The following is a 27,801-nucleotide window of genomic DNA, read 5'->3' as shown; positions in this document are numbered from 1 at the left end:
GGGCCCCTTTGGGATCCCCTAGCCCTGGGAGGGGTGTGTTCAACTAGCTTGTTGCTATAACAGAACATCCAAGACTCAGTACTAAGTGTGAAGACAAGAGGTTTTCTGAGCTCACGGTTTTAGAGGGAGAAGGGCATGGTGCCTGCGTGACCTGGCTCTGGTGAGGGCCTGCGGCTGCCTCATGGGGTGCAGGGTGTGGTGGGAGAACACGTGAGGCGGAGATCATGTGTGACCCAGGAGGACAAGTGTGGGCAAGGGCCAGGCCTGCCCTTTTCTCCTTTGCAGGCACACCCCTTGCAGGGTCCCAAGAACCACATCCGTCTCCGAAGGGCAGCTGCCCCAGTGATCTCAACCTCTCAGGAGGCCCACCACTTTTTTAAAAGATGTTTTTATTAGCATATTGCAGTTACACAGAATATTGGGGTTCACTTTCACATGATCAGACTGTGATCTGCTCCACTTGGGTCCCCAGCACTTCCCTTTTCCCTCCTCCTGTCCTCTTCTATTTATAGATTTTTATATTAATGCTTTATAGATATACACAAAGGTGGTCACTGTGGCACACTCCAATATGTACATAGCATAATTTGGTCAATTTCTTTCCACCTCCCACCCGAGGCTCCACCTCTTGAAGGTCCCTTTCCACGTGGCCACCCTGAGGACCAAGATCCCACAGGCGGAGCCTTGGGGGACATACTGGGACTACATTATTCCCCCAAACCTCCACCTCCCCCAACTTGTGTCTATTCCCTTTCAGTAGAATGCAGGGGGGGTCACCCTGGGTTGTGTGGGGCCCAGTGTCACCAGGGTCTTCATGGGAGGAGATCAGAGGGCCAGACTGGGAGACACTACACTGCTGGCTCTCCTGGGATGGAGGAAGGGCTGGGAGCCCAGGGCTGCAGGGCCTCCTCAGGCCCAGCCCTGCCGTTCCTGGGTCCACCTCCGGAACCATGTGCCACTGTAGCCTTGACAACTGTGAGACGATGAATCTGTGCTGTTTTAAGCCACCAGGTGTGGTGATGTGCTACAGCAGTCACAGGAGACTGGACAAGGCCTTAGTGTTGAAGGCCCTGGTCCTGTGGCTGACACATGGGCACCATCTCTGCAGCCAGGCAGCACTGAAGCCGTGGGCCCGCCACCCCAGGCCGGCCCGGACACTGTGGGTTATCACAGACACCAGGCTGTGACCATCTAGCCTGTTCCAGTGGGGGCCTGTGGTGACTGGTCATCTGGCTACTACCAGCTGCATGAGTCAGACTTGAAGCTTGAGACCCCACGTGAGTTTCCTTGTCCCTTACAGAAACTAGCAAAAATATGCCCCTTCTAGTTCCCACAATCAGGAGCCCACCATGACTTTTTGTCACACCTGAGCCTCTAGAGCTGCCCAATGTGGGTTTCTGAGGATCAAGGCCAACTCTGACCCACGTCCCCTGCTTACTCCAGGAACATTGCCTGAGAGCCACGTAGACAGGCTCTGCTGGAAGCAGGAGGGCCTACAGCCCAGACCTGGGGATGGCCACCTCGTGTGGGCTGTCCAGTCGGTGCCAAGCCACTCTGCATGCAGCTGGTCCCTCTTGGGGTTAGTGGGGACATGGCTAGACCCAAGGGCAGGAACAACAGGAGGCCCCTCTCTGGGTCTAGGTTTGGACAGGAAGTGCCCAGACCTCGGCTTCCCCCACTGCTGTCAGTCACCACAGCCCTGAGCACAGGGCTCCTCCTTCCCTCCCTGCTCTGGGACGCACAACACTGGCTCCCGAGGGCCCTGGTGAGGAGTGGGACCCCTCCTCACACCTGAAGGGCAGGAAGAGGAACTGGGAGAAGCACGTGCTGGACTAGTCAGCCAGGAGGACAAGGACTTAGTGGCCAACAGAATGGGTGGTGCTTTCAGATGCTGGGCGGAGGACGGGCGGACCTGCTCACAGAAAGGACATACTGACTGACGGAGACGAGGCGGCTCAGGGTAGAGAATAGTTTATACACGTCCACACAGTCCAGGTGCCCGCGCTGCTGGGCCACGGGTGCCTCTGGTGCTTGAGTTCGTTTACAAGCATCGAGCCCCGGCCCTGCTCTGGAGCTTGAGGGGCAGGCACGCACCTGCATGTCATCACCTCTCATAATGCTTTATTCAAAGGCAGATTAATATGCAACTTTTGGGGACGATTTTTACAAACGTCAAGAACTAATCAGGCATCCTGTACAGACCCTTCAGACCCGGGAGGTCTGCAAAGCAGGACAAAGTGCTCTGTACACAGGAGTCGGTAGTCCGCTCAAGTATCCGTCGTATGGAGGCCCCTGACCGCCCTACACAAGCCCCAGCCAGCCAGGCCGTTGGGATGCTCAGGAGGCACAGAGTGGGCTGGCAGGCAGTGGGTTCTCGCTAACGTCCATTCTCACTACTTCCTCGGCTCCGGAAGTGGTTCCACATGGGTCCTGGGCCTCTGCAGGGCGTGAGAAGGAGGGGTGTGTGGCTGGCTGTACCCACGGGGCTCCCTGTGAAGAGCCACCACCCCTGCTCTGGGAGCCTTTTCTTGTTTCAGTGGAAGGAGGTGGACAGCCCTGAAGCCAGTGGAGGCTCAGGTCACCACGGGGGCACCCCAAAGCTGTAGACCCACTCACCTGCTCTGTCAGATACTGTCCTTTCCCACCCAGGCCCTGTCCCATCTCCCCCCTCACTCAGAGTGGCGGACAGCCAGTCTCAGCCCCTGTCCTCACCCTGCACTCACTCCTCCCGCTCAGCCATTCCCGCTGCAGAACCTTTGCACGTCCCTCTGCCTGGATGGCTCTCCCCTTTCCTGTCGATCTGAATGAGATGCAGAGGGTTGGAACCCTTCTCACCCCCAACATCCGGGATATCCATGATCATGCAGTCGCCGTCCTCCTCCTCCTCCTCCTCCTCTGTGTCTGCCTGGAAGCCATCCACATCCCCGGCTCCAACCTGGTCAGACAGGGCACACAGACCATCAGCAGGGAGAGGAGCCCACATGCCACGTATGTGGTGGGCACGGGTAGTCCCTCCTCCCTGCCTGCATGTGCACACCCGCTAAGGCCCCCGGCAACTGGCAACAACTTCTTTAAACCTGATGGTTTGTCCGAGAACCTGTGGCTGAAGAAAATCCTGGGGTTCTCTAAATGAGCTGAAGTCAGATCGCTGACAACTACCATCATTATCTGCCTTAGCACAAAAATGGTTTCTGTTTTGGGTTGAGCCAGGCACATGCCTGTAATCCCAGCGGCAGGAGGACAGTGAGTTCCTCAGCAAAAGTGAGGTGCTAAGCAACTTGGTAAGAACCCGTCTCTAAAATATAAAATAGGGCTTGGGGTGTGGCTCAGTGGTTGAATGCCCTGGAGTTCAATCCCTGGTACCTTCCCCCAAAAAAGGTTTCCAGTTTGGGTTAAGAGAGAGGTCGACAAGCTCCCACTTCCTGATCTGAGCCGGCCTGCGCTCTCTGCTGCCGTCTCCAGTCTCGGGCACTCTGCTCCCTCGGCCTGGCCTCGCAGCCCCCATCTGCGTTATGCTAGACCGGCTCTGCCGGTGGGAGTGCCCCAGACTATGGAGCAGGGGCTGCTACCCCGAGAAGCTCGAGCCCTTGGCTTTTGCCCAAGGAGAACAAGCACTCAGGCAACATGAGTGACGGTGACCAAGGGTCCCACTCCAGCGGGGGCAGCTTCACATCCCAACTGGGAGGCCGTTCCCAGACACTTCTGAATTCCTCTTTTGTAAAAATCTGCCTGGAAGAGTGACAGCCCCAAGGGGGTCAGTTGTGCAAGGTGCTTTCCTGGCCTCCCTGCCGGCTGGCCCAAAGCACAGCCCTATGGCCTCCTGCCGCCAGCACTGACTAGACAGGCCCACCTCCCCAGACCGCCTGCAGCACTGGCTCTCCTCGCACAGGGAAGAGCAGGTGGGGCGAGCAAGACTTTCTTCAGATCCAGAATGTCCAGAGGAACCAGCACCCTGCCGCTGGGGCCCAAGCAAGGGCCAAGGACCACGAGTCCCTCAGCCAGGAGGTGGCCGACCACCACTATCACCAGCACTGATCGCAGTGGCCAGGGAAACAGGAGCCAACGCCTGCTGTTCTTTGCCTTTTATTTTTGAGACGGGGTCTCACTCTGCTGCCCAGGCTGGCCTTGAACTGGGCTCAAGCTTTCTTCCCGCTTGAGCCTACCAGCAGCTGGGGCTCCAGGTGCATGTCACAGGGGCTACCTGGCTGCAGGGCAAGTAGACCCTCTATGTAATCTTGTTTATGGGATGCTGAACCCAGGGCCTTGTGTGTGTGAGGCAGGCCCTCTACCGGCTGAGCTGTATCCCTAGCCCCTATTTAAACATTTTTAATACTTATTTTTTAGCTATAGTCGAATACAATACCTCTATTTATCGATTGATTTTTATGTGTGCTGAGGGTCAAATCCAGGGCCTTACACATGCTAGGTGAGCGCTTAACCGCTGAGCCAGAGCCCCAGCCCTACACTTTTAAAAATAGAACTGGGCTGGGGATGTGGCTCAAGCGGTAGCGTGCTCGCCTGGCACGCGCGGGGCACTGGGTTCGATCCTCAGCACCACATAAAAATACAATAGAGATGTTGTGTCCACCGAAAACTGAAAAATAAATATTAAAAAATTCTCTCTCTCTCTCTTAAAAAAAAAATAAAAAATAAAAATAAAAATAGAACTGAGGCCCAAATAGTTGAAGCACCCTAGAGCTAGAGGCCCTTGAGGAGGGACTGGAGGCCCAGTGCAGCCCTACTGTCCGAGGCCAAATGTCACACTACTCTGAGCTCTAGGGAGGCCATTTACAGCCCCAGGAATAAAGACCCCAACTTAAGCTCTATACACACACCACCTAGGGTCTTGGAACAGTCCTCCCCAAGGAGGCAGGACTGGGGTACCCGGCGTCTGCAGCCACCTGCGGCCTCTGTGCACTCTGGCCACAGAGCTGCTCAGCGCACACCCCGAAGCTGTTCCTGCCCAGGTCTGTCTTCTGGGAGTCAGGGTCTCCTTTCCTCAGACTCTGGCAGCTAAAGAGCACTCTGAGGGCTGGGGAGGGGCTCAGTGCCAAGCAGCACAAAGTCCTGAGTTCCCAACACCTCAGAAAAAACAAAAACTAAAAAACTGCCCCTTTCCACCCTTCCAGCCTCCCCAGAGGGAGGTGACCAATGACTAAGAGCTGGAAGAAAGGCCTGGCGCAGTGGCACGTCCGTGTTGGTAATCTCAGCAACAGAGGAGCCAAGATGGCAAGTTCAAGGCCACCCTGGGCAACTTAGCAAGACCCTGTCTCATAATAAAATTTAAAAGGGCTGGGATATGATTCAGGGGCAGAGCGCCCCTGGGCTCCAACCCCAGTACTGTGTAAAAAGGAAAAAGAAAACGAGGAGGGAGCTGAACACAGCAGGAGGCTGGCCCAGCTCTCAGGACACACTGGGGAGCCAGGTGCTATGTGCCTCTTGGTGTGATGCACCCACTTCTCTTCCCATCAGTTTCTGGGGGTGGGGTGGGGGGTACCTTACAAATGCAGACTTCAGGGAGCCCTGGGGCCTGCTGAGGCAGAACTGTGGGGCACAGGCTAAGCTGGGTCTGGCCTGGGCTGCACTGCAGGGTCTTCAGCAAGACCCCCTGTGCTGCTGAGCCTGGAGGAGCCTCATGTGGGAGGAGTGGAGACCTTGCTGATTACTTGAGGCTGCTGCAGACAAGACGCCAGGTATCACCACTCCTGAGACCCACCTGCAACGTGTCACATGCCAACCCTTCTGACCGCCACCTTCTCTTTGTTGGAGGTTGGATAAAATAACGAAGCACCACACTGCCCATGCAACGCAGATCCCCACACCAGGCTCTATCCAATGCTGCACGCGTGCCCGAGCCACTGTCCTCCACATTGAGGGACGTGGGCCAGCCCGAGAGAGGGGGAAAACAGCCATGTCTAACAAGGTGGGGGACATGCTGCCTGGGGACAGGAGGCCTGATAGAGCACTGGGCACTGAGGGTCCCCAGGGAGGGCAGATGGGGGCAAAGGCCGACACAGCTGCTTGGAAAATGACACAAACAGAAGGGTGTCTCTGGGCCCTGGTCAGTCTCAATCTGGGACGTTTGGTTCCCCAGCTAGTTTTGTGCCAGGCAGCCAAACCTGGGTTCCTTCTCACATGGCCTGGGAGGAACGACAAGAGGGGACTCTGCTCCTCAGGCACAGCTTACACCGAGGACAGACCAACCAGCACTTCTCGTTTTAGGGAAGGATTTGCGGGTCCTCCACAATGTCAAGTGGCACTTGCTGAGGGGAGCTCTGCACACAAGCCACATCAGGTCAGAGACTCTGGGGCTGACAGGAACAGTCACAGCAATGACACCAGATCCTCTTGGGAGTTCCCAGAGGACCCCTTGCTTTGACAGTGAGAAAGGTTTCAAGGTATCCAAGTCCTCACCTGGCCTCTGCCCCTACGGCCCTTTCACGTGTGAAGCAGACACGAGCGGGGGCCTGCGCTCCCTCCTCTCACCCTCCCCACCCAGCTGCCACCCACGCAGCACCACTCTCTGAGCGGGGGGCCTGCTACCTCCGTCTCAGTGCCCACAGGGCAACGCCACAGTTCATGACAAAAGGGACACACTGAACACTAACCCAGGCTGCCTATGGTTGGGCAGGAACCCAAGGCCCTAAGCAACTCAGCAAGATCCTGTCTCTCAAAAGGTCTGGGATATGGCTCAGTGGTCACATGCCCCTGGGGTCAATCCCTAGCACCAGAAAACAGAAGAAAGCAGGAACCGCAGGGCCCGCTGCCCCGCAGGCTCCTGCTCCTGCAGCCGGGGCAGCTCACCTGCCCGTCATGCCGGCGCTTCTTCATGAACTGCGTGATGCACATGCTCCCCGCAGCCTTCCTCTTCAGCGGGACGGGCGGTCCCTGGCTGGGCCCCGCAGCAGGGGCGCTGCCACTGTCCTCCCTGGGGGCCGAGGGCACCATGGTGACGTAGCTCCACTGGCACGGCACGGGGAGGTGCTCTTGGTCGAAGCTCTTCAGCACCTGCGGGTGGACGTACCAGCACATCCTAAAGTCCGGCCTCTTCTCATACACCGAGTTCTCAGAAATAATCCGTTTCAGCCTGGCCTTGGAGGGCACAGTGGCATCCTCGCTGGTGGCAGTGGGAGTCTGTGGGCGGGAGGCAGGGCTTGGGGGGCCGCCCACGTCACTGCTGAGCAGTCCTCGTCGGCAGTGCTCCTGGAACTCCCGGATGATCACCTTGCTCCCGTTTACATTGCCATGTAGCAGCGGGAGCAGCTGGGCCAGGACTGGTGGGACAGGGGACAGGGTGTGGGTAAGATAGAATGTGCACCCAGACAGAGCCCGACACGGCCACATAAGTCCTCAACTATCTGCAAGGTGCAGGCTCGGCCACGGGGGGCTCTGGAGAGCAGACCCAAGGCAGGGCAGCGCACCTAGTCCCTGGGAAAGCAGCGCCGCCCAGACAGCTCGGGCCTGCCGCCTGCGTGCTCCTTCAGCCACTGCGCCCCTGGCTTCTGAAAAGCGAGGAGGCAGAGTCGGGTCGTGCCCTGGAGACACAAGTGGCCTCCCACTCCTCAGTGCTCCAAGCTATGTCCAGGACGATGACTAAAGTCACCAAGGACAAGATGGGGCTGAGGTGCAGAGAGGCAGAGCATGAGTCTGCACCTGGCCTGTGTCCCCTCCCTGGCCCGGAGGACAGCCAGCTAGGACAGGCAGCTGAGGCCGGCCTTGCCCAGGAGCAAGGCCTTGCCACCACTTACTCTGCTGGTCCCTCCTCTCCTTCTTGGAGGCCCTGGGCGCCTGCTCCTCTTCTGAGGGCGCCGTATCCAGAAGGCAGGCTGTGAACTGCTGCAGCACCTTCAGCTCGGCGACCGAGCAGCTGTCCCTGTCGGCCGCCCACACGCAGCCAATCATCACAGGCTGAAGGACACGGAACCGCTTCCCCTTGGCCAAGTACTCGTCCCACTCCTTGGCCTTCAGCTTCTGACGCACCTTGTAGTTCTCGGGGTCCGTGCACTCCTTGTAGGAGGAAAGCACAGTTGCTGGGGGCTCCCACCGCCCTCCACCCAGGCCCTGGCCAGGAGCCACTCACAGAGCCAGGCCCAGTGGGGAGGATGTTGCCTCAGAGCCGACCCCCCAGCCCTCAGGAAGGAGGCATGGCAGGGCATTTCCAGACATTCGACAGCTTAAGGCGAGTCAGATGCTGCTATGACCTTGCTACGATCTTGCCCTGCAGGCAACTTACTGCCCAGCTGCCTTCCTGGTCAGTGTGTGATCACCACCAACAACCCCAAATTGCCACCTGCCAGACCTAGACCATCCTCTAAGTGGCAGACGTCTGGGGGCACACCAGGACACAGGAAGGCAGCCCTCCCCTTCCACTGCTGCGACATGGCAGATGACATAGAGCCCCAGAGTGGCTTCTGCACGGCTGCTCATCTTGCAGGTTTTGGTGAGTGGTGGCAGGGTGGCAACCTGGAGGCACGAGGGACCGCTGGTGATGGGGTCCTACGTTCTCCACACCTTGGGAGCAGTTTCAAGAACGCAGTGCACCCTGAGCCCAAGAGACTGAATGCTGGGACTGCTGGGGACCACAGGTGGTGCTGCACAGTCACTCTCCAGCTGAGCAAGTTTGGGACCCTCTGAGCCCCAACCATGGTTGCCCAGTCCTCAGGGCTCTGCCAGGAGAGCCCCACAGCGGGAATCTTCCACGCATTCTGCTGCCTTCCTGGTAAAACCAGGTCCAGGTCCAGATCCAGCCACCTCGAACAAGCCCAGGCTGAGGACCCACCTGGAGCTACAGTGGAGCAGGTAGTCCGGTGGCCAGGGCAGGCATTTACCACGTCACCAGCCCCTAGGCGAACTTCTGAGCCAGTCACTTCCTCCTTCACCCTTTACCTCAGTCACGCCTTCGTCCTCAGACAGGTATCCATGGGGCACGAAGAAGCCATCATCCTCATCTTCATCCTCTCCAACCTCATCATCATCGTCCTCAAAGAGAAAAAATGAATAAGTTGTCATGTAGGAAACAACGTGGGTGTCATTAAAACTCAAATCCAGGCCAGGGCTCTCATCCAGCCTGAGAGGCCCAGGTTCCATCCACATGAGGGTCACTCCTACAGATAGCATGGGGTCAGTGGGAATCCCATGGGGTCATGGTGGCTGGAAGTCAGGCTACCAGACTCGGGCAGCACAGCTGGCAGGAGGAGGCAGTGGAGCCCATGGCCAGGCCCCGGGCCAGCTGCCTCCAATGCCACCGCCACAGGAAGCACCTCCATAGGAGAAGCGAGGCCCAGGCTGGCTTTGCCCGACTGAGGTGAGGTTCAGCGTCAGAACACCTGCCTAGCACGGGCCAGGCCTGGGTCTCAGACCTGGCTGCAGGGGCCGCTCTGTGCTCAGACCTGCCCTCACCCCTTCACTGTGGGACAGGGACTCCCCAGGCTCCTCCTCTTCCCACTCGTCATCGCTGTCCACCTCATAGTCGAGCAGCGCCTGCAAAGAGAGACATAGGGAGTCACTGTCGTCGACAGGTGGGGGAAAGGGCACGGCCAAGAAGTGAGCAAACATGGGGTCTGCATGCAGCAGGACATGTGGGCCTGGGCACCTGAGAGCCCCTACCTTGTCCTGGGCCCAAGGGTTCCGCGGGTGGATGACCACTGTCTTCTTATTCCACGTCCCCCAGTACGCTGGCCGGTGATTCTCAGAAAATTGCAGGAGCTTCATCCGGCCAAACTTCCTCCGCTCAGGAATGCCAGCCACCTTGCTGCTGCCCACGATCACCATGTCACTGGCAAATAAAGGCATCCAGTCTGCTTCCTCTGCCACTGGCTCCCCGCCTCCCGCACCCCAGGACCCACTAAAGGACAGGTGCACAGGTTAAAGCTGAACAGCAGCACTGTCCGGCTCCAAGCACAGGAGCAGCACATGGCAGGGATGCCCCAACGGCAGGCACCAGCACAGGGCTGTGGACTAGGAAGCCCAGCAGGAGCACGGGGCCACCCTCTGCTGCAGAGGCTGGAAATAGGAGCCCACCTGGGAAAGTGGGGACAATGAGATGGCAGGGTTCAAAGGCAGGCAGGTGGCTGGGAAGAGGACGGTGTCCTCAGGCTCTACCTGTTGAAAACATCTGTGTCCCTGCTGCAGAGCCTGGTGGGTCCGGACCTGAGGGGCTGGCGGCCTTTTAGCTCTTTCAAGAAGGAGCTATCTCCACTCTGCTGCTGGAGGAGCTGGTCCAGCTGATGGCAGCGGTCTTGGTTGAAGGTGGCCCGACAGCGGGGGGCAAGGACCATGTGCTCTTTAATTTCAAAGGGGGCAAACTTTCCACAGGAGCCAGCCAGGGTCTGAAAAAGAGTGGCCCAATGGGACACTGAGTGGAAAATGAAGACACTCATCAATGGAGAAAATGTGCAGAGCCTGCTGCCTCCACGACGGGCCACTGTCAAAGGACACATCCAAAAGCAGAGATACCGCCAAGTTCGTCGGCAAAGGCTGCAGGGTTGTCCATCCTGTGGCTCATGAGCCGGGAGAGGAGGAGGAGGAACCAGAGGAGGTCTCAGTGACTGGTGGACAGTTTCCAGGCCTTGACCAAGGAGACAGTTACAAGGCCTCTACCACTTATCAAAACTCACCAAACATCTCCCAAAGGGTAAATTTTACTGTGTGTGTAAGCTACCCCTCAATAGATGGATGGACAGACACAGGTGACCTGAGACAGAGGCAGAAGCGGGTCTGGTGGGCCACCCCTTCCCCTCCCAGGGCCCAGAAGAGCCACGCCATACTGCAAACTGCCCGGAACCGGAAACACCCTGCAGCTGCTCCGTCTCATCCAAGTGTGAACTCTGGGAGATCGGATTCCTCTGGCCAACCCCCTTCAGGGCCCACCCTCGTGTGAGCAAACACGGGGTCTGCATGCAGCAGGACATGCAGAGGAGCATGGTGTGGGTGAGGAGGAAATGCTGCTGGTGGCTGTGGCACCACTGCACTGGGCAAGGCGCAGACAACAGGTGGACCAAGCGGGCGTAGCCACAGCACAGGCGCACCCACAAAGCCTCAGGCCAACCACCTGGAATTCAGCCACTCCAGGCCAAGGAAGTACATGTTTAAAAATGGCCAGAATGATAGGACACCTGTCATCCCGGGGACCCAAGAGGCTGAGGCAGAGGGTGGCCAAGTTCCAGGTAAGCCTGGAATAAAAAGGGATGGGGATGTGGCTCGGTGGCAGACACCTGGATTGAACCCCTGGAACAAAAAAAGTTAAAAATTGAAAAAAAGGAATCAAACAGATATAAAATGTACCACGGCAAGAACCTGAGACCATGGCTGAACACACAGAGACCATGACCAACTCAGAACAACCCTGAAATACACACTTGTGTGCCCAGGGTGTGAACACACAGCACAGCACCCGGTAGCTCCCTTGAGAAGAGGGCCAGGTGCACTGCAGCCCGGAGCGGAGGTCTGGCCGCCAGCAGTCTGGGGCGGCTCCACGCTGTGCCCATCTTGAGCACCCGATTCCCACTCCCAGGCAAGCTCTGGCGGCTCTGCACTGCTACCAGGCACGCACATTTTTGTTTTGGGGATGAAATGAATGACCAGATATGAAACCTGCAGGCGCCAGCAGAAATGAAGGTGCCCCTGGTAAATGAAGGCCCCGTCTTCAGCAGACCCCTCTTCATTTCTAGAAGGGAGAAAGTCTCAAGACACGAGGAGCCAGGGAGGGGGTGCTGCTCACCTTGGGGGCCTGCGGAGTCTTTGGCTTCTGAAAGAACCTCGTGATCTCAGCCTTCTCTGCCTTAATGCGCTATGAAGAGACAGGGATGGGGTGGGGTGGAGAAGCACTGCGTTCAGGGCACAACCGAGTCCCAAGCACTCCCGAGCAAAGGGCCACGAGACTGTGGCCCACAAACCCATCAGCCCACAATATAGGGAGTGCAGCCAGTCTCAGAATGGCAGCTACCCTCAAGGCTCAAGTCCTGTCAAGATGCCCGGCCAGCAGGAGCGTGGAAAGCCAGCACGGAGAGCCGGTGACACCAGTGGCATTTGAACAGGCTACTTGGTCCCCATGGGTGTCACCAAGCTGCCCAGAAAGCTCAAGGCGTAGCGGGGGCAGAGAGGGCATTTCCAACACGCGGCCTCAGAAGCTGAGAGGCAGGGGGCAGCATGCTACCTTTTCTTCTTCCCGTAACCGTTTCTCCTCCTCCTTTTTCCTCTTCTCCTCGAGTTTAGCCCTGGGAGACAGCAAACCACGGTTCAGGTTTTGGCTGGGCTACTGGCAGTGACTGTGGCACCCGGCTGTTAATACCACAGTCTGCACCCACCGATCATCAACTGCTCCAGTCTCCCACAAAGCCGGGGTACAGGGTCAACCAAGAAAACTGATGACGCTGGACAGGGAACTGGCGGGAACAGAAGGCAGCCCAGCCGGCGGGAAAGCCCAGCCACCCGCATGCCCCAGGAGCCCCTGGGCGGCAGCTGTTCCAGGCTGAGCGGGGGCAGAAGGCCGGTCACCCCAGTGCAGTACCAAGTGGGGAAGCCCGTGGAGGCCGCCACCCGGGCTCAGAGGTGCAGCCTGCAAGGGGCGGGGGCGGCCTCGGGAGGGCGAGGCACTCACTCGAGAGCCTCCTGCCGCTCCTTGCGCCTCTCCTCCTTGAGCCGCTGCTTTTCCGCCCTCTCCTTCTCGTCCTTCTCCCGCTTCTCGCGCCGCTCCTTCTCCTTCAGCTCCTTCTCCTCCTCCTTCTTCCTCCTGGCCTCCTCCTTGGCCCGCCGGGCCTCTTCTTTCAGCTTCTCCTTCTCTTCCCTCCACTGCTCTTTCTCCTGGGGGACAAGCACAGTTGGTCCTTGGGCCCTCCCTGAAGGGAGGCACGAGGAGCAGCTCCAGAGGCCTCGGCGGCTCCCTCATAAAACCCGCCACGACACCAGGCCTTCGTCCCAGCGCCTTGCGGGAGGTGCAGCAGAAGCTTCATTTAAAATGACTTTGAAACATGGGCACCGCAGGCGTGCTGGCCACGCTGCCTTCCAGGAAGGCTGGAGGCCGAGGCAGGAGGACTGCAAGTTCCAGGCCAGCCTGTCTCTCACGAAACAAAAAGGAGCACTTAACAAAACACTTACTTAAATGACAAACAGGGGGCTGGGGCTGAGCGGTCAAGTGCTCGCCTGGCACCTGCGAGGCCCTGGGTCCGATCCTCAGAACCACATAAAAATAAATAAATAAAACAAAGATAAAAAAATAAATAAATAAATAAATAAATAGGAGCTGAGGTGAAGCTGTGGTAGGGCACTTGCCTGGCACGGGCAGGGCCTCTGGGTTTGATTCTCAGCACCACATACAAAATAGCCAGAGGACACTGCGCCCCATGCCCGGCTCCGCTATTAAATTCCAACTGTGTATTCAATCAGAAAAGTGTCAAAATGAACAGGAACACCCAGGCTCCGTCTCCTACCTTCAAAACAAACACCCCCTACCTGCCACCCCAAACCACAGAGTGACAATGAAGACTGGGACGAGACAAGGCCAGGGGACCCATGAGCGAGTCTTACCAGGTGAGAGTAAACGAGAAAACAAAGTAAAATAAAAATCTAACTAAAACTTAAACCCATCTTTCATGTGAAGAAAGGACAGAGTAACCTCAATGGCTGGGGCACTGTCAATGGTACTGGGGGCTTCAACGACCAGTGTCCCTGAGGCTTTCCACGGAGGGTGGGCTTCACTTCACGGTGCTTTGTTCTGCAGAGGTGGCCTGTGGCTCAAGGCACTGGCTGACTACAATCCCCATATTACCCTCAGACAAGCCACCTGACTGGCCGAGGGTGGACGCGTCCTTCCTGGACAGCCAAGATTATTTCCACAGGACCAAGCTTTCGGCTGTGAAGAAACATGCTGACCCTGCCTTGATGGACCTCCAATCACGTTGACAGGTCCGAGTGTCCATTTCTTGTCCAGGGACTTGTCAAGAATCCTATGCAGCACCACAGGAGTTGGAAGATGCCCAAGAAAGGGGACAGGTCTGTCCTAGATGAGACCACGGGCACAATGGCAGGATGGGGAGGACTGCTCCCAGGTGCCAAATAAGGAAGGCAAAGCTTGAAATCCCAGGTAAAGCACGTGTCTTTAGCTATACCTGAGGCTGTTTCTCGACATTTATGGAGCCGAGGTGGAGCATGAGCTTAGCATGTGGCTTAAATACCCAGCACAAAAAACCCGAGTGCAGCTCTAACGAGGCCCAGGAAACCCTGGGGAACTGGAAGCCAACTGCTGAAAGGGCCCCGTGCCTAAGCTGCAGGGGCTGGGGTACCTCAGTGGCTGTCTCTGAACTTTGGCATAATAAGAACCAAAGGAGCTGGGTACAGTGGCACCCGCCTATCATCTTAGTGACTCAGGGGGTTGAGGCCCGAGGACGGCAGGTTCAAGGACAACCTCAGCAAATCAGCAAGACCCCAACTCAAAATAAAATAAGGGCTGCATAAGTTAGTAGCAAAGTACACCTAGGTTCAATCCCCAGTCACACACATACGCACACACCCGAACACGGTGAACCCCATTAACAGAAGCAAAGCTGGACAGGGAGTCACTAACAATTATCACTCCTCTAGTGCATTATTATTATTATTTTTTGGTGGTACTAGGATTGTGAATGCAAGGCAAGCACTCTACCAACTGAGCTGTAGCCCCAGCCCCTCACTCTTCTAGTGTAGGGACTAAAATTCCTCTGAAGAGATAGGGCTGCAGGGATCAGGTTCCTTCTGGTGCTAGGGGTGGAGCCCAGGGCCACACACCTGCTAAACAAGGTTCTACCACCAAGCCACGCCCAGGCCTGTGAGTGGCCAGCTACTGAGGCAGAAGACGACCACCCCTACTCCTAGGCTAGGAAGAGGCGGTGTGCAAAACCCTAGGATTTAGCAAAAAGTGCTGTAACCCACAAGCTACAACGTCCACCACGTCACCCGATGGTCAGGGAAGGTGAAAATGGGACAAGGGAGGAGCAAAGGGCTCTGCTGGTGACCAGGCCAACAGGCACAGCAGGCACGTGGGACTATGCTCTCCTGCAGGGAAAGCGCCTTACTCTTTGCAGTCTCATCCTGTTCTTCTCTGTGGACCCTTTGACGAATTTCTTGGTTATCTGAAATAGAAAGACATTTGTTTTCTTTTTTGCAGGACTGGGGATGAAACCCAGGGCCTCACCATGCTAGGTAAGGGAACACCCCAGCCCAGGAGATTTATTTTTAAGCAGGGATTGTTTCAATCACTTTTCCCAATAGACACCTTCCCTGAAGTCCCTGGGAGAAACAGAAGGAGCAACTAGGAGGCCACCACTATTAAGAATGTCTTTGCGTGGGCTGGGGATGTGGCTCAAGCGGTAGCGCGCTCGCCTGGCATGCGTGCGGCCCGGGTTCGATCCTCAGCACCACATACAAACAAAGGTGTTCTGTCCACTGAGAACTAAAAAATAAATATTAAAAAATTCTCTCTCTCTCCCCACTCTCTTTAAAAAAAAAAAAAAAGAAAAGAATGTCTTTGTAAAACAGGATACACTTCATCCTTTCACAGCCACCCATGTTCCTACCAACAGAACCAAGATGTCACCACGGTGTCACAGACTCCAATAAATGTGCATGTACCTGCGTGTATGTGGGACTAGATAAGGGGGAGGGTGGGGAGGCAGATAAAGGAAGGACTGAAGGTGCTGAGTGCAGGAGAAACCAGAGGCAAGCTCAAAAATAAAAGCCACAGGCAAAAAAGGCGTTGAGGGACCTGTAGCAAAGGAGATAGGACCTGTCATTCCCAAGGGATGGAGCTCTTATTGGAACCTGAGCCAAGAGCCACTGACTCCCAGGAGGAGCTGACACCTGAATCATGCTGGGGATTGAACCCAGGGCCTTGTGCGCGTGAGGGAAGCACTCTACCAACTGAGCTTCATCCCCAGCCCGGGGAACATGCAAATTTTTAACATAATGTCTAAAAATTGGTACAACTTCAAGTAAATAAAACATATTTGCAGCTTGGACTGGTGTGGGCCTCTGACGGATACTCTGCCTTTGTGGGTGTGGTGGGGATGAAACTGGGGGCTTCACACCTGCCAGGCAAGTGCTAACCATGGAGCCACAACTCAACTCTGCTTCTCAGAAAACAGTCAGCTTCAGGGACGGAGATCTAGTCCAGAGCCCTAGACTCTTAGGCACAAAAATCTCTACCACCTTGAAAGGAGGCTACATGCACAGCCAAGACAAGGGGACTCCACTCGCATATCTGGAATAAGAGTTCACACTACTGGCCCACGCGCCTCCCACCAGGTTTCCCGGACAGACGATTAAAACCAAGCACAGTGGGGAGAAATAACTCTCCAGGTTCCATTCAAACTCGCAGAGGAAGCTGAAAAAGAAAAGGCCCATAAACCTGGAGAGGCTCCAACAGGCACACAAGGCTGTGTTGAAGTGACATCTTTTTTTTTTTTAAATTTACTTTTTTATTTTTTAGTTTTCGGTGGACACAACATCTTTTTTTTAAAATTTGTACGTGGTGCTGAGGATCGAACCCAGCGCCCCGCGCATGCCAGGTGAGCGCGTTATCGCTTGAGCCACATCCCCAGTCCCTTGACGTGACATCTTTATCTAGAAAATCTGAACCTCTGCCAAAGACCACGCATGGAATCAGACACAACCCAGGAGACGGCCTTAGCTCCTGGGTCCCACCGAACATGGGAGGTGAGCACCTGCTATGGCATGACGGCTGTGCTCAGCCTCCGCTGGGTGAGTCTCAACAAATGCTGATGGAAAGGCATCTGTCCAGAACGCGCTTGGTCTGCCGAGTCTGTGGGCTTCACCTCCACACTAAAGGGCCTAACAGAAAGTGTGAGCGGCGGTATCTCTGTTGCTGCCCTTCGTGTTGGGAGGGTCCAGTGCACAATGAGAGCCAGCTTCCTAGATGAGGGGACTGGAGGGGACACACACTCACCGAGCTGTGCCCAGACTTACTCAGCCTCATCTAGAGTGTACAGCCTTGCAGGAGGTTTCTCTTTGCCACCAGGCTTCAAGCACTGGGTCCCCAGGAGGAGCAGGTTCACGTGACAGCAGGCTCAGGCTCGGAATATCCTAGGGCCCCAGCAATTGCCACCTGGTTCCAGACCAGCACGGCCACTGCTTCCCTAAATGTGCATGGACCTTCTTGTCTGATACAACACTAAAGTCCTCAAATAGGGTCTGGTGTTGACAGAGCTCACTCTGAATTACACATGATTCTGGCACATGCTGCCCACCTGAGCTTGGCCAGACAGCAACTATCCAGCCAAGGCCTGACCCAGGACCCTAGGAGGAAGTTCAAGCACAAACCAACCATGCTCTCTGCAAGATGGACCCCACTGAGTCTGGGTATTAAAGCACCTGCAAAGCCTCTCCAGACCCAGTGGTTCTGACATTTTCTCAAGGACCAGGATTTTCTAGGTGCAGGAGAGAAACTCAACAGCAGGGGAGCCAAGGCAGGGAGGTGACAGCCCCAGAGCAGTCCAACCTACGGCAACAAGGAACACATGCGCCCCTATGAGCTGGCAAGTGCTCAGTCTCTCAGCAGCCCAAGGTGGTGCAGAGGGTTATCATGTTGACATGGCACAGCACAGAGGCCGCAGAAGCCCCCCGCCAGTGAGGACGGCAGCAGCAGCAGCAGCAACCACCCTTCCACACCACAGCAAGAACAGAGCAGTTAAAAGACGACTTCCCTTCCAAGGATGAGTGACACATATCTCTCGTGAGGAAACAAAAGGTTACTGTGTATTTCTGAGGGATCTCTCCCATGCAGAGGATCAGAAAATGACAAGAGGCAACCCCAGGGCAGATTCAGCAGGAGGTCCCGAGGTCAAGGTGTAATGATGAAATGTGACCCTTGCATCGGTCACGCCCCCTTCCCCATGTCCACTGATTCCAGAACCCCCACAGGTGTTCATGTCCTTATACAGAATAGCATTATCATGTGCACACCCTCCCAGTGACCTTCAGTCACCGCTGCTCAGTACACGTATGCATGAATTTTCACCCAGAGATGCAGAAGCTGCAAGCCATGCAGCTGGCAGTAAATTCATCTGCATGGGAAAGACCTGAAACCTGGACTCATTTGACACCAAGACAAGCCAGAGGGTCCAGCATCGTGACTGCCGTCTACAGAACATTCATCCTGTATCATCAATAAAATACACTAAATTTCACACCTAATTGCAAACAAACTACACGGTAAAAGGTCGTAAAGCAAAAAAGAACCTTTGGCTTTTCCAGAGAGCTTGGTATTTTCTAAAAAAGGCAGTTCCCAGATCATTGTTTCTCAAAGTGAAAGTCTCCTGCCCTATCTGGGTAATGCACGCCTGTAATCCCAGTAATAGGAGGCTGAGGCAAGAGGATCTCAAGTACAAAGTCAGCCTCAGCAACTTACCAAGTCCCTCTCTCAAAATAAAAAATTTTTTAAAGAGCTGGGGATGTGGCTCAGTGGTTAAGCACCCCCGGGTTCAATCTCCGGTACAAATTAAGATCCAATCACATAAAGATCTAAAGTGGGGCTGGGGTTGTAGCTCAAGAGTAGAGCACTTGCCTAGCACATGGGAAGCACTGGGTTTGATCCACATAAAAAACTAAATAAACAATATAAAGATATTGTGTCCAACTACAACTTAAAAAAAGATTTAAAGTGAACATACAAAAGTACAATCAAATCAAACAATACATTTTGGGATTCTGGACTGATTTTTATGAGTTTCACTCTTGAGACCTTTTTAAATTTTTGTACCAAGGAATTTAACCCAAAGGCACTTAACCATTGAGCCACATCCCCAGCCCTTTTTGATTTATTTTGAGATGAGGTCACACTAAATTGCTGAGGCTGGCTTTGAACTTGCAATCCTCCTGCCTTAGCCTCCCAAGATGCTAGGATTACAGGTGTATGCAACTGTGCCTGGACCCTTTTCCTTATTTTTTGTGGTGCTGGGGAATGAACCCAGGACCTTGTGCATGTGGGGCAAGCACTCTACACCAACTGAGCTATATCCCCAACCGTGTGCCTGGACCTTTGAGACCTTAAAAATGAGAAAATCGAGAAATTCACCACTGTGCTTTATTAGAAATAATAAAGATGGGGCATTCGTAATCCAAAAATCTGAAACCGCAAATCCTTCAAAATCTGAAACTTTCTGAACACCAACATGACGCCACAGGCAGAGGACTCGATACCCTACCCTATGGGACAAATGCTATTCAGAATGTTGTGTACTAACGACTGGGCTACTGCACAGGGCACAGAAAAAGGGCTGGATGAGGTCCAGTGATCAGCATGTCTGAAGTCCTTGTTCCCTCCCCAGCACCACACCACAAAGAAAAGAAAACAAAAAAACAGGTGTACACAAAGCATAGATGAATTTTGTGCCTAAACTTGGGTGCCATCCCCAAGATATCTCATTATATATGTGCAAATATTCCCATATCCAAAATGTTCCTTCTCCCAAACATTTTCCACATGGGTGTGCTTAAAGCATTAAAGAAGCACATATTCTTGGGGTGGAGTTGTGGCTCAGCGGTAGAGCACTCGCCTAGCACGTGTGAGGCCCTGGGTTCGATCCTCAGCACCACATAAAAATAAAATAAAGGCATTGTATCCATCTACAACTAAATAATAAATATTAAAAAAAAAAAAAAAGGGCTGGGGCTGGGTGGGGCTCAGTGGTAGAGTGCTCTCTCAGCATGCACAAGGCACTGGGTTCGATCCTTGGCACCACATAAATGTAAAATAAGATGCCGTGTCCACCTATAATTTAGAATAAATATTTATTTAAAAATAAATTTTTTTTTTGGTACCAGGAATTGAACTAAGGGCACTCGACAACTGAGACACATCCCCAGCTCTATTTTGTATGTTATTCTATTTACAGACAGGGTCTTACAAAGTTGCTTAGCACCTTGCTTTTAATTCGTAATCCTCCTGACTCAGCCTCCTGAGCTACTGAGATTATAGGCGTGTGCCACCGTGCCCAGCAAGAAGCACATTCTTTGAAGGTCACCTTTCTGGGTCATTTACTATGGTGACAGGTCCCTCATGTTCCTATTCCTGTCACTGCAGACAAGGTTAAGAAGGTGGCATTGCTGCCAAGAGCGGATTTTAGTTTCCCTTTCATCTGCCCACTGTCTTGCTGCCACTTCAAAGACACCCCAACAGGTCTACACTGGGACAGAAGGAAGGAGTGGAGGAAAGAAAGCTCAAGTAGGAAGTGAGGGCACACCTGCCCACAGTCTTTGTTCACCAACACAGCTATCAGTCAGGTATAGGCGACAAAGGCTGAAATGGTTGTTCCACGAGACATGGGCAGCATGTTGAACAGCATCCTCAGCCCACCACAACACACACAGAACCAAACAACTCATGGATTTCACTATCAGAGAGAATTCTGCATCTTTAGTAAGTCCCAAGACCCAGTGTAGGGCCCAGGCAGCACCAGGACCTGGGGTTCTGTGGAGATACTCACTCTGTGGAGAGGCGTGGAGGTAGAAGAGGGGCTGGGACCATGATGCTGTCTTCCAGGAGCCAATTGCCCCTCGGGTGAGCTGGTGGACGAGGAGCTCAGGGGTGAGTGGCTAAGGGCAGAGTCTTCCTCAGGGCAGGATTCTAGCGCCTCATTCTCTGAGGCCATGCTCTTGTCCAGGGGTGTCCCGAGAGGCTTGGCTTGAGGAGGCTCCACTGCCAAGATATCCTGCAAGACCACCACAGGAACTTTCCCTCTGAACAGGATGCCTCCGGCTTCGCTCCAACTGTCCTGCTCCTTCTGGGGGCACATTCTTGGGCCCCCTGTTGGCTCTGAGCAGCTTTGAGGGGCACCTTCCTGAGAGCTGCCATTCCTCTTCAGCGCTTCAAAGCCAACAGGCTCCTCTTCTGATTTACAAGGAATATCTGAAAGGGTTTCTGCAGGAAACGTCGCCAGACCATGGCTGGGAATGATCCCTGATAGCCCCTGACCTGGGCCTTCTCCGATCCCACTGGCAGGCTCCCTTGAGAGGGAGGCTTCGGGATTAAATTCATCCTGGTCCACAGTACTGTCTGGCTGGTCGCTGGAGTCTTCCGTCAAATCAACAATGACCATGTTCTGGCCAATGCTGGTTTTGATTCTATTTCTTATGAGGTTATCTAAGGGACCCTTCCCATTGACAAGTTTTGGTCTGAAGTCTAGGTCAGAACCCATATGACAGTTGTTCTCCAAGTTGTCCAAAGATGTTTCTAAATCGGGGACTTTCCCTTCCACAGAAACACTCTGGGAGCTTCCAATGTCTTCTGACCCATCTTCAAATTTCTCCTTGGGGACAAGATTTAGGCGCTTGAATGGCAGACGGGCTGGAATGAAGAGAGAAGGAGGTTGCCCTTTCAGTGGAAGTGTACAGTGACAATAAATACTTTAATATTCTGTATGCTTGAAAATTATTCACCTTATCAATAAAAAAATCGGAAAAAGAAAATAAAACTTGCTGCACTCTGGGCGGAAACTTTCAAGTTTAAGAGGGGAATTTGGGGGGTTAAGGGTGTAGCTCTGTGGTAGACCATTTGCCTAACATGTGTAAGGCCCTGGTTGTATCCCCGGTGCCGCAAAATGGTGCTCTCAGGGCTGGGGTGTGGCTGAGTGACAGAGTGTGTGCGGAGCATGCACTAGGCACTGGGCTCCATCCCTAGCACACCAAAGGAGTGGGGAAGGGACAGGATGAGATTATTGCTTCATGCTGTACTTTTCCAAAGTCTTCATTAAAAAAAAAAAAAAAAAAGCGGGGGACGACAATCTTTTAACAGGGATATTGCCAAAATTTTAAGATTTTCTGATCAAGATCCAGTTCAAAACCCAAATGTATTTACAGTGGGTAAAAAAAAAAAAAAAACCCATTAAGATAACTGTTTCTGGTTTTGCAGAAACAGACCCTCATGAAAAGATTTCTTTGTAGTACCAGCACTCCAGGCTGCCAGATTTCCTCATCAGTCAACTGTCTTCCCAGCACCTGGCTGGCTGGGGCTGGCTGTAAGAGATGTGTAGCCAACACCTGAGGAGTGCGAGGAAATTCAATCAAATGGACTTTCCAACAAGCCTACACCCACCTAAATGCCAAACCAGCATTTCAAAAACACTACTTTGTAATGTAATCGAGCAAATAAAATCAACCTATTCGGGATCATGTATACTTTCTCAGTTTTTAAAACAAGGATTCTGTCCAGTTCTACAGCTTTGCCTTAGGTCTTCACCCTCTGGACACATGCCCTCAGCAAAATTCCCACCAACATCCATCCTGCTGTCAATTTCCACAGGATATAAACTGCTGCAAGAAAACTGGACAAACAACCTAGTTTATACAATCCAGCTGCTTCTGGATTAAGGATAAATACACTCCCTATTTCACACAAAAGGATTTGCGGACATTAACCTTCCTGTACAATAGTGGTTCTCAATAGGGGCAGTTTGTCTCCCAGGGCATCTGGCAATGCCTGGAGATGCCTCTGGTCATCACAACTTAGAGGCCACTGTTATCTACTGGGAGGCCAGGGATGCTGCTGAACCCCCTGAAGTCTACAGAACAGCACCCCCAGGGAGGGGGGAAAATTACAAAACCTCACAAGTGCTGAGGTACAGAAACCCTACCTTTGGATCACTATTGTTCCCAAGGGAAGCTAAGGTACAAAAACGGGTTTCCGGGGCTGGGGATATAGCTCAGTTGATACAGCGCCTGCTTCGCATGCACAAGGTCCTGGGTTCAATCCCCAGCACCGCCCCCCCCCACACACACACTGATAGGCATGTGGTTCAGTGATAAAGGGCACCTGGGTTCGATCTTCAGTACCCAAAATGGGTTTCCCAGCTTCCTGGTACTGGTTATGCATCCCTGATTGGAAAAGCTCCAAAATCTAAAGTTTTCTGAGCACCAACAGTACATGTAAGAAGAAAAATCCACTCCCGCCTTCAGGTGACAGGACACAATCAAAGCTCAGGCACATTATAAATACTGTAGGATTACCTTCAGGCTATGTGTATAAGGCATATATGAAACAATGATTATTAACAGCTGGATCCCATTCTCAGGGAGCTCATTATGTACATATAAGTATTCCGAAATAAGAACAGAATCTGAAATTTGACATACTGCTGGTTCCACACGTTTTAGATAAGGGACAATCAACCTGTAGAGGGAGCAACTGTTTTCCCTCCAGCCCCTGAAGGCTTTCACTGTGGACCCCACCAGGAGATGATGAAGGACATAAATTCAGAATAAAAGTTTAACTGTGTCCAGAGTGTTACCTTGTATCAACTTCTTAACCGGAAAAGCTGGTCTGTCTTTGCAATCCATGGCTGTGAATAAAAAATGGCAAAGGATAAATTATTAAGTGTTAGAAACATTAAGCTACCAAATATACACACGGAGCCAATTATGTACAAGAGGATTTTCAAGTGGGTACAATGCTGCCCCCTGCCCCTTAGGGATGCTGGGCAATGCCCAGACACATTTTTATTTGTTATTTAGGGGGAAATCTTAGGTGTGCTCAGGGTATAGTTAGGGGGCTGAAGTAGTTCATTCATTAGTAAAGCACTTGCCTAGCATGTATGAGGTCCTGGGTTCAATCCACAGAATTGCCAAAAAAAAAAAAAAAAACAACAATAAAGTCTAGTTGGTAGAGGCCAGAGATACTCCTGAATACCCTGCAATGAACAGGTCAGCCCTCCAGGCCAAAGAGTCATTTGGCTCAAAATGTTAATAAGTTGAGACATTCTGCCCTAGATTACCTCCATATCTTGTTTTGTTTTCTTTTTGGCACTCACAATGAAATATTTGTGATTATGCCTTCTGCCAAAAAAAAAAAAAAAAAAATGGCAGCTCTATGCCAGCAGTGAGTTGTTTCATAGGTACCTAGAACACCTAGCGTGGGCTCTGGAACACACTGGGAACCAATCAAGATAGTAACAGAGACAATGAGCAATGGACTGAGTAAAGGTAAATATGAGAAAAAACACATTTTCCTATTTACTTCCCCATGCCTTTTCTAACCCACCCCCTACATCACCACTAGCTTTGTAAATCAGGAAAGAATTCGTTTTCATTTTAAAGGGAGCGTAGGAAGGAAACACAATTGAAAGTACTTTCAACTTGTCAGGCAGGAGCTGAAGTGCTCCATTAAAGGAGGAAAATTTTTCCAAATCAAAAAAATCTCAAGAAAAGCATCTAACAATACCAAAGTTGATGCAGAATTAACCATGAATAGAACCAAGTCTTTGGATAAATATCTTTAAACAGTTATGTTAAGCGTACAAGACCACACCTGCTTGGCAATCTGGCTTAGAAAAATCTATTTTAGCTTATTTTGGGAATCACATAAAGCTACGTGAAAATCAGACTGGGTTTTTCTAAACTCAGTTGTCCACAGCTGAAATCGCCACCTACCACCCAACTTCTGACCTAAGCCTGGAGAATAAGGTGCCCATGTTTTCTTTCTGATCATTTAAAGTAAATTAAAAAAAATTTAAGTTTTCAGTTAATAAAAACATAGATCCCCTCCCGCCATAATCTTCAGCCACTTAAATTTATTCTCAGGATAACCTCATGGTCTTATTTGCAGGACTCGAGTCACCAGCATGAATTGAAGGGGAAACAGACATGCCCTGCCCCCCACATCAGATCAATAACAAAAGGACCCACTCAGGGCTGGGGCTTCTACAACTACAAAAAACAAAACAAAAAAACCCTCTCAAGGAACCAGACTATTCAAAGATATATATTCAACACTCCTGTGTATAGTGTTACAGACTGCTCTTTATTTTTAAAAGTTTTTTTTTTTAGTTGTGGATGGACACAATACCTTTATTTATTTATTTTTATGTGGTGCTGAGGATTGAACCTAGTGCCTCACACATGCCAGGCAAGCGCTCCACAACTAAGCTAGAGCCCCAGCCCAAATGCTCTTTTGAGATTACATCTTTCCTAATTTTATTTGGTGTTAAAACGAACTTCGTGTTATAATATGGTCATAACAAGTGGTATTTGCTTTTATGTTTTTTAACTAGACATCCTGACTTGGTTAAATAAAAAGATCACCTAGATCACCGCTCCACGACAGTGAGTCCTCCCAGCCTTATTTATGTTAGTCATATGCAGGCGTCTGTGAAATCCCAAAGTCAGAGCAATGGTTCTGAAAGGAGGGTGCAGGGATCCAAACCCAGCGCCTCTGGGAGACATTTTTGGTTGTGGCATCTGAAGAGGAAGGGTTGCTGATGGCATGGGGTGGGGTGTGGGTCAGGCATGCTACAGTGCCAAGGACAGACCCAAATGTCAACAGTGTTGAGACTTGAGAAGCCCTGGACTAGACTAGTTGATATCCCTTCTGGCCTTAATTCATTCAACCAGCACACATTTATTGGGCAACTACTACGTGCCAAGAACTGTGCCAAGTGCTGGGGTTACCATGTGGAGTCAAGCAGGAAAGAAGGGCAGTCTGGATTTATTTGGCTGACCACCCCCAGTTCTGGGAAGCCTCTGTAGGCTAGAAAGACCCCTTCCAAGAAACAGGGAGGAGAAAGCAACTTCGCACAGCAGGCAGGAGTCCAGCTCCCTGGCAATCCGCAACACCCAACCCTCTTACCTGGCTGGGCTTGCCCAGATCCCCAGAGGCAGCTGCTCTGATTTCAGTCCCCCCAAGCCGATGTGACCTCAAGCCTCGGTTTCCCCACCTGCTGCAAGGTCCAACTCTCTTAGGACACAGTGCACTCGGTAAGAAGCAAAGCTGGCCCTCCACCTCTGGAGCCTGTTTCCCCTCCAGACACCCGTCATCCACAGGAGGCCCTGGAAGGGCTAAGGGATGCAAAGGCGCCAGGAAGAAGGAATTTGTATATATGACGGCGACTGCAACAATAACGTCAAGAAGGGCGTCCTCCGGGTCACTGGGCGCCTGTCCGGTATCCGAGGGCTCCGAGGACGGCACGCTTGGCCCGGAGCAGCAGGCTCGCGCTCAGAGGCCAGCCCACCCCCAACCGGCCTCTTGGCTCGCACAGGCCGCGCCGCCCCTTTCCCTCACGCAGGCCCCGAACCGACCTGCGGCCGCTCCCCTGGCACCCGGCACCCCGCACTCCGGTTCCTCCAGCATCGCTCCGGCGGCAGCTCAAGCTCCTCTCGGGCGTCGGGGGCGCGGGCTCCGCTCCAGCGGCCGCTGCTGCTCGCCCTCCCTCCCGCGCCACTGCTGCCACGGCCGCCGCGCTCGTATTTGGCGGGAACCGCGGCGACCCCTGCAGTCTGCGAGCCCATTGGGCGAGGCCGCACCACGTGACATCCCGCCTCGGGAAAGAGGAGCGCCGGGAGCATCCTCGCGAGAGCCGTGGCTTCCGTTCCCCCTGTGGCTCTTCTATTGATGTTCCTGCGAGCCGAGGTAGGGCTCCTTTCCGGTCGCCGCTCATTGGCTGGAATAAGAAGCCCTGTGATTGGGCATGGGAGATGTCTAACTGAAAGCTACGCACTGCGATTGGCTGAGCGTGTGGGATAGGGTTAAGGAGGGCCGGAGACAACTGGAAACTACGGTTTAGCTGAGGACTCTGAGAATTTGAGTTTATCCTCATTAGACTTTTGCTGAATATAGCAACTACAATTAAAATGAAATTTTCTATATGAGCAATAAAATAGAGTCTGGGCAGCCATCAGCAGCATTTGGTATGCAGCAGATATATTCGGAGAGAATGAATAAAATGGATGTTTCTGTTTTAATGCTCAGGATTGTTGCACAAGCCTGTTTCCTCCACAGGCAGCTCTTTTCCTGGCAGATTTCTATCAAATTTCAGATCTTAGATCGACTCGTCAAGAAACCTTTACCTCCTCCATCTGTAACAAAATCGAGTGCTTGCAACACTTCCTTTTCTTGACAATATCTATGACTATATATTAAGGTATCATCTGACTAATAAATCAATTTTAATAACTAATTTTTGTTTTTGTCATTAGCTCAATGAAGGCAAGTATCATTCATCACCAGAATCTGGCAGTGATCATAGGCGCTCAACTAATATTTGAGTGAATGCATAAATACCATTTTTATGGAATTATTTACATCATGCAGGTTAAAAACCTCACATAGGGCAGGGACGTGTAGCTCGGTGACAGAGTGCTCGCCAAGGATGCAAGGGCCCCTGATTCCATTCCAAATGCGCACACACACGCACACACAAAGTATCATACAGAAAACAGCTTCAAGCCCTGTGGGGTTGTGCAAGCCTGTAATCCCAGCAGCCCAGGAGGCTGAGACAGGAGGATCTTGAGTTCAAAGCAAGTCTCAGTAAAAGCGAGGTGCCAAGCAACTCAATGAGACCCTGTCTATAAATAAAATACAAAATAGTACTGGGGATGTGGCTCCATGGTTGAGTGCCCCTGAGTTCAATCCCTGATACAAAAAAAAAAAAGGTTTCAGTATCAGACTATGAGTCTAGAAACAGGTTTTCTTCAGCAGCAATTTAATATCACAGAAATGGATATGATGTGAAAAGATTGGAAAGTAGTCCAAGTTTGGAGTACTGTTGAGGATTAGATTGACTAATTAAATTCATAGAATTGGAAAATATGGAGAAATAGGAAACTAAAAGACATCATTTGGAGCAAGCCGTATCATTACTCAAAAGCTTCAGTCTCCCTGTCTTAGCCATAGAATGTGTTCTCCCCCTTATCTGACATTCTGTAATAATCACAGTTCAAAGTGTGTATCAGAATCAGATGGGGAGCTTTTCCAAACTCTTCATAACTAAAAAGTATTCATAGTAGCCTCATCATTATCTTGGGGAGTGAAGTTGGGGCATATGT

At 52.4% G+C, this 27,801-nt stretch overlaps 1 protein-coding gene across 2 annotated transcripts; it reads right to left on the bottom strand.

The window, feature by feature from the left end:
* Nucleotides 1–1,955: 1,955 nt before the first annotated feature.
* Nucleotides 1,956–26,308, bottom strand: Chaf1a (chromatin assembly factor 1 subunit A). Of its 2 annotated transcripts, XM_015503639.2 has the most exons (15): nucleotides 26,056–26,300; nucleotides 23,274–23,324; nucleotides 20,475–21,334; nucleotides 15,048–15,104; nucleotides 12,599–12,801; nucleotides 12,155–12,215; nucleotides 11,720–11,788; nucleotides 10,102–10,328; nucleotides 9,607–9,775; nucleotides 9,400–9,480; nucleotides 8,887–8,979; nucleotides 7,749–8,007; nucleotides 6,805–7,274; nucleotides 2,836–2,935; nucleotides 1,956–2,438 (listed from the first exon to the last, which is right to left on the bottom strand). In XM_015503639.2, the coding sequence occupies exons 1-15, from the start codon at nucleotides 26,105–26,107 to the stop codon at nucleotides 2,338–2,340; spliced, it is 2,853 nt and encodes a 950-aa protein (XP_015359125.1). In that variant the 5' UTR covers nucleotides 26,108–26,300; the 3' UTR covers nucleotides 1,956–2,337. The 2 variants fall into 2 exon arrangements, with proteins under 2 accessions (XP_015359125.1, XP_048668268.1); XM_048812311.1 differs by lacking the exon at nucleotides 15,048–15,104 and having other exon boundaries at nucleotides 26,056–26,308.
* Between the last annotated feature and the right edge of the window lie 1,493 nt (nucleotides 26,309–27,801).

The sequence above is a fragment of the Marmota marmota genome, unplaced genomic scaffold (genome assembly GCF_001458135.2).
Source record: "Marmota marmota marmota unplaced genomic scaffold, marMar, whole genome shotgun sequence".
Lineage (NCBI taxonomy): Eukaryota > Metazoa > Chordata > Mammalia > Rodentia > Sciuridae > Marmota > Marmota marmota.
The sequence above is the reverse complement of the archived record's forward strand: the minus strand, read 5'-3'. Positions and strand labels throughout refer to the sequence as shown.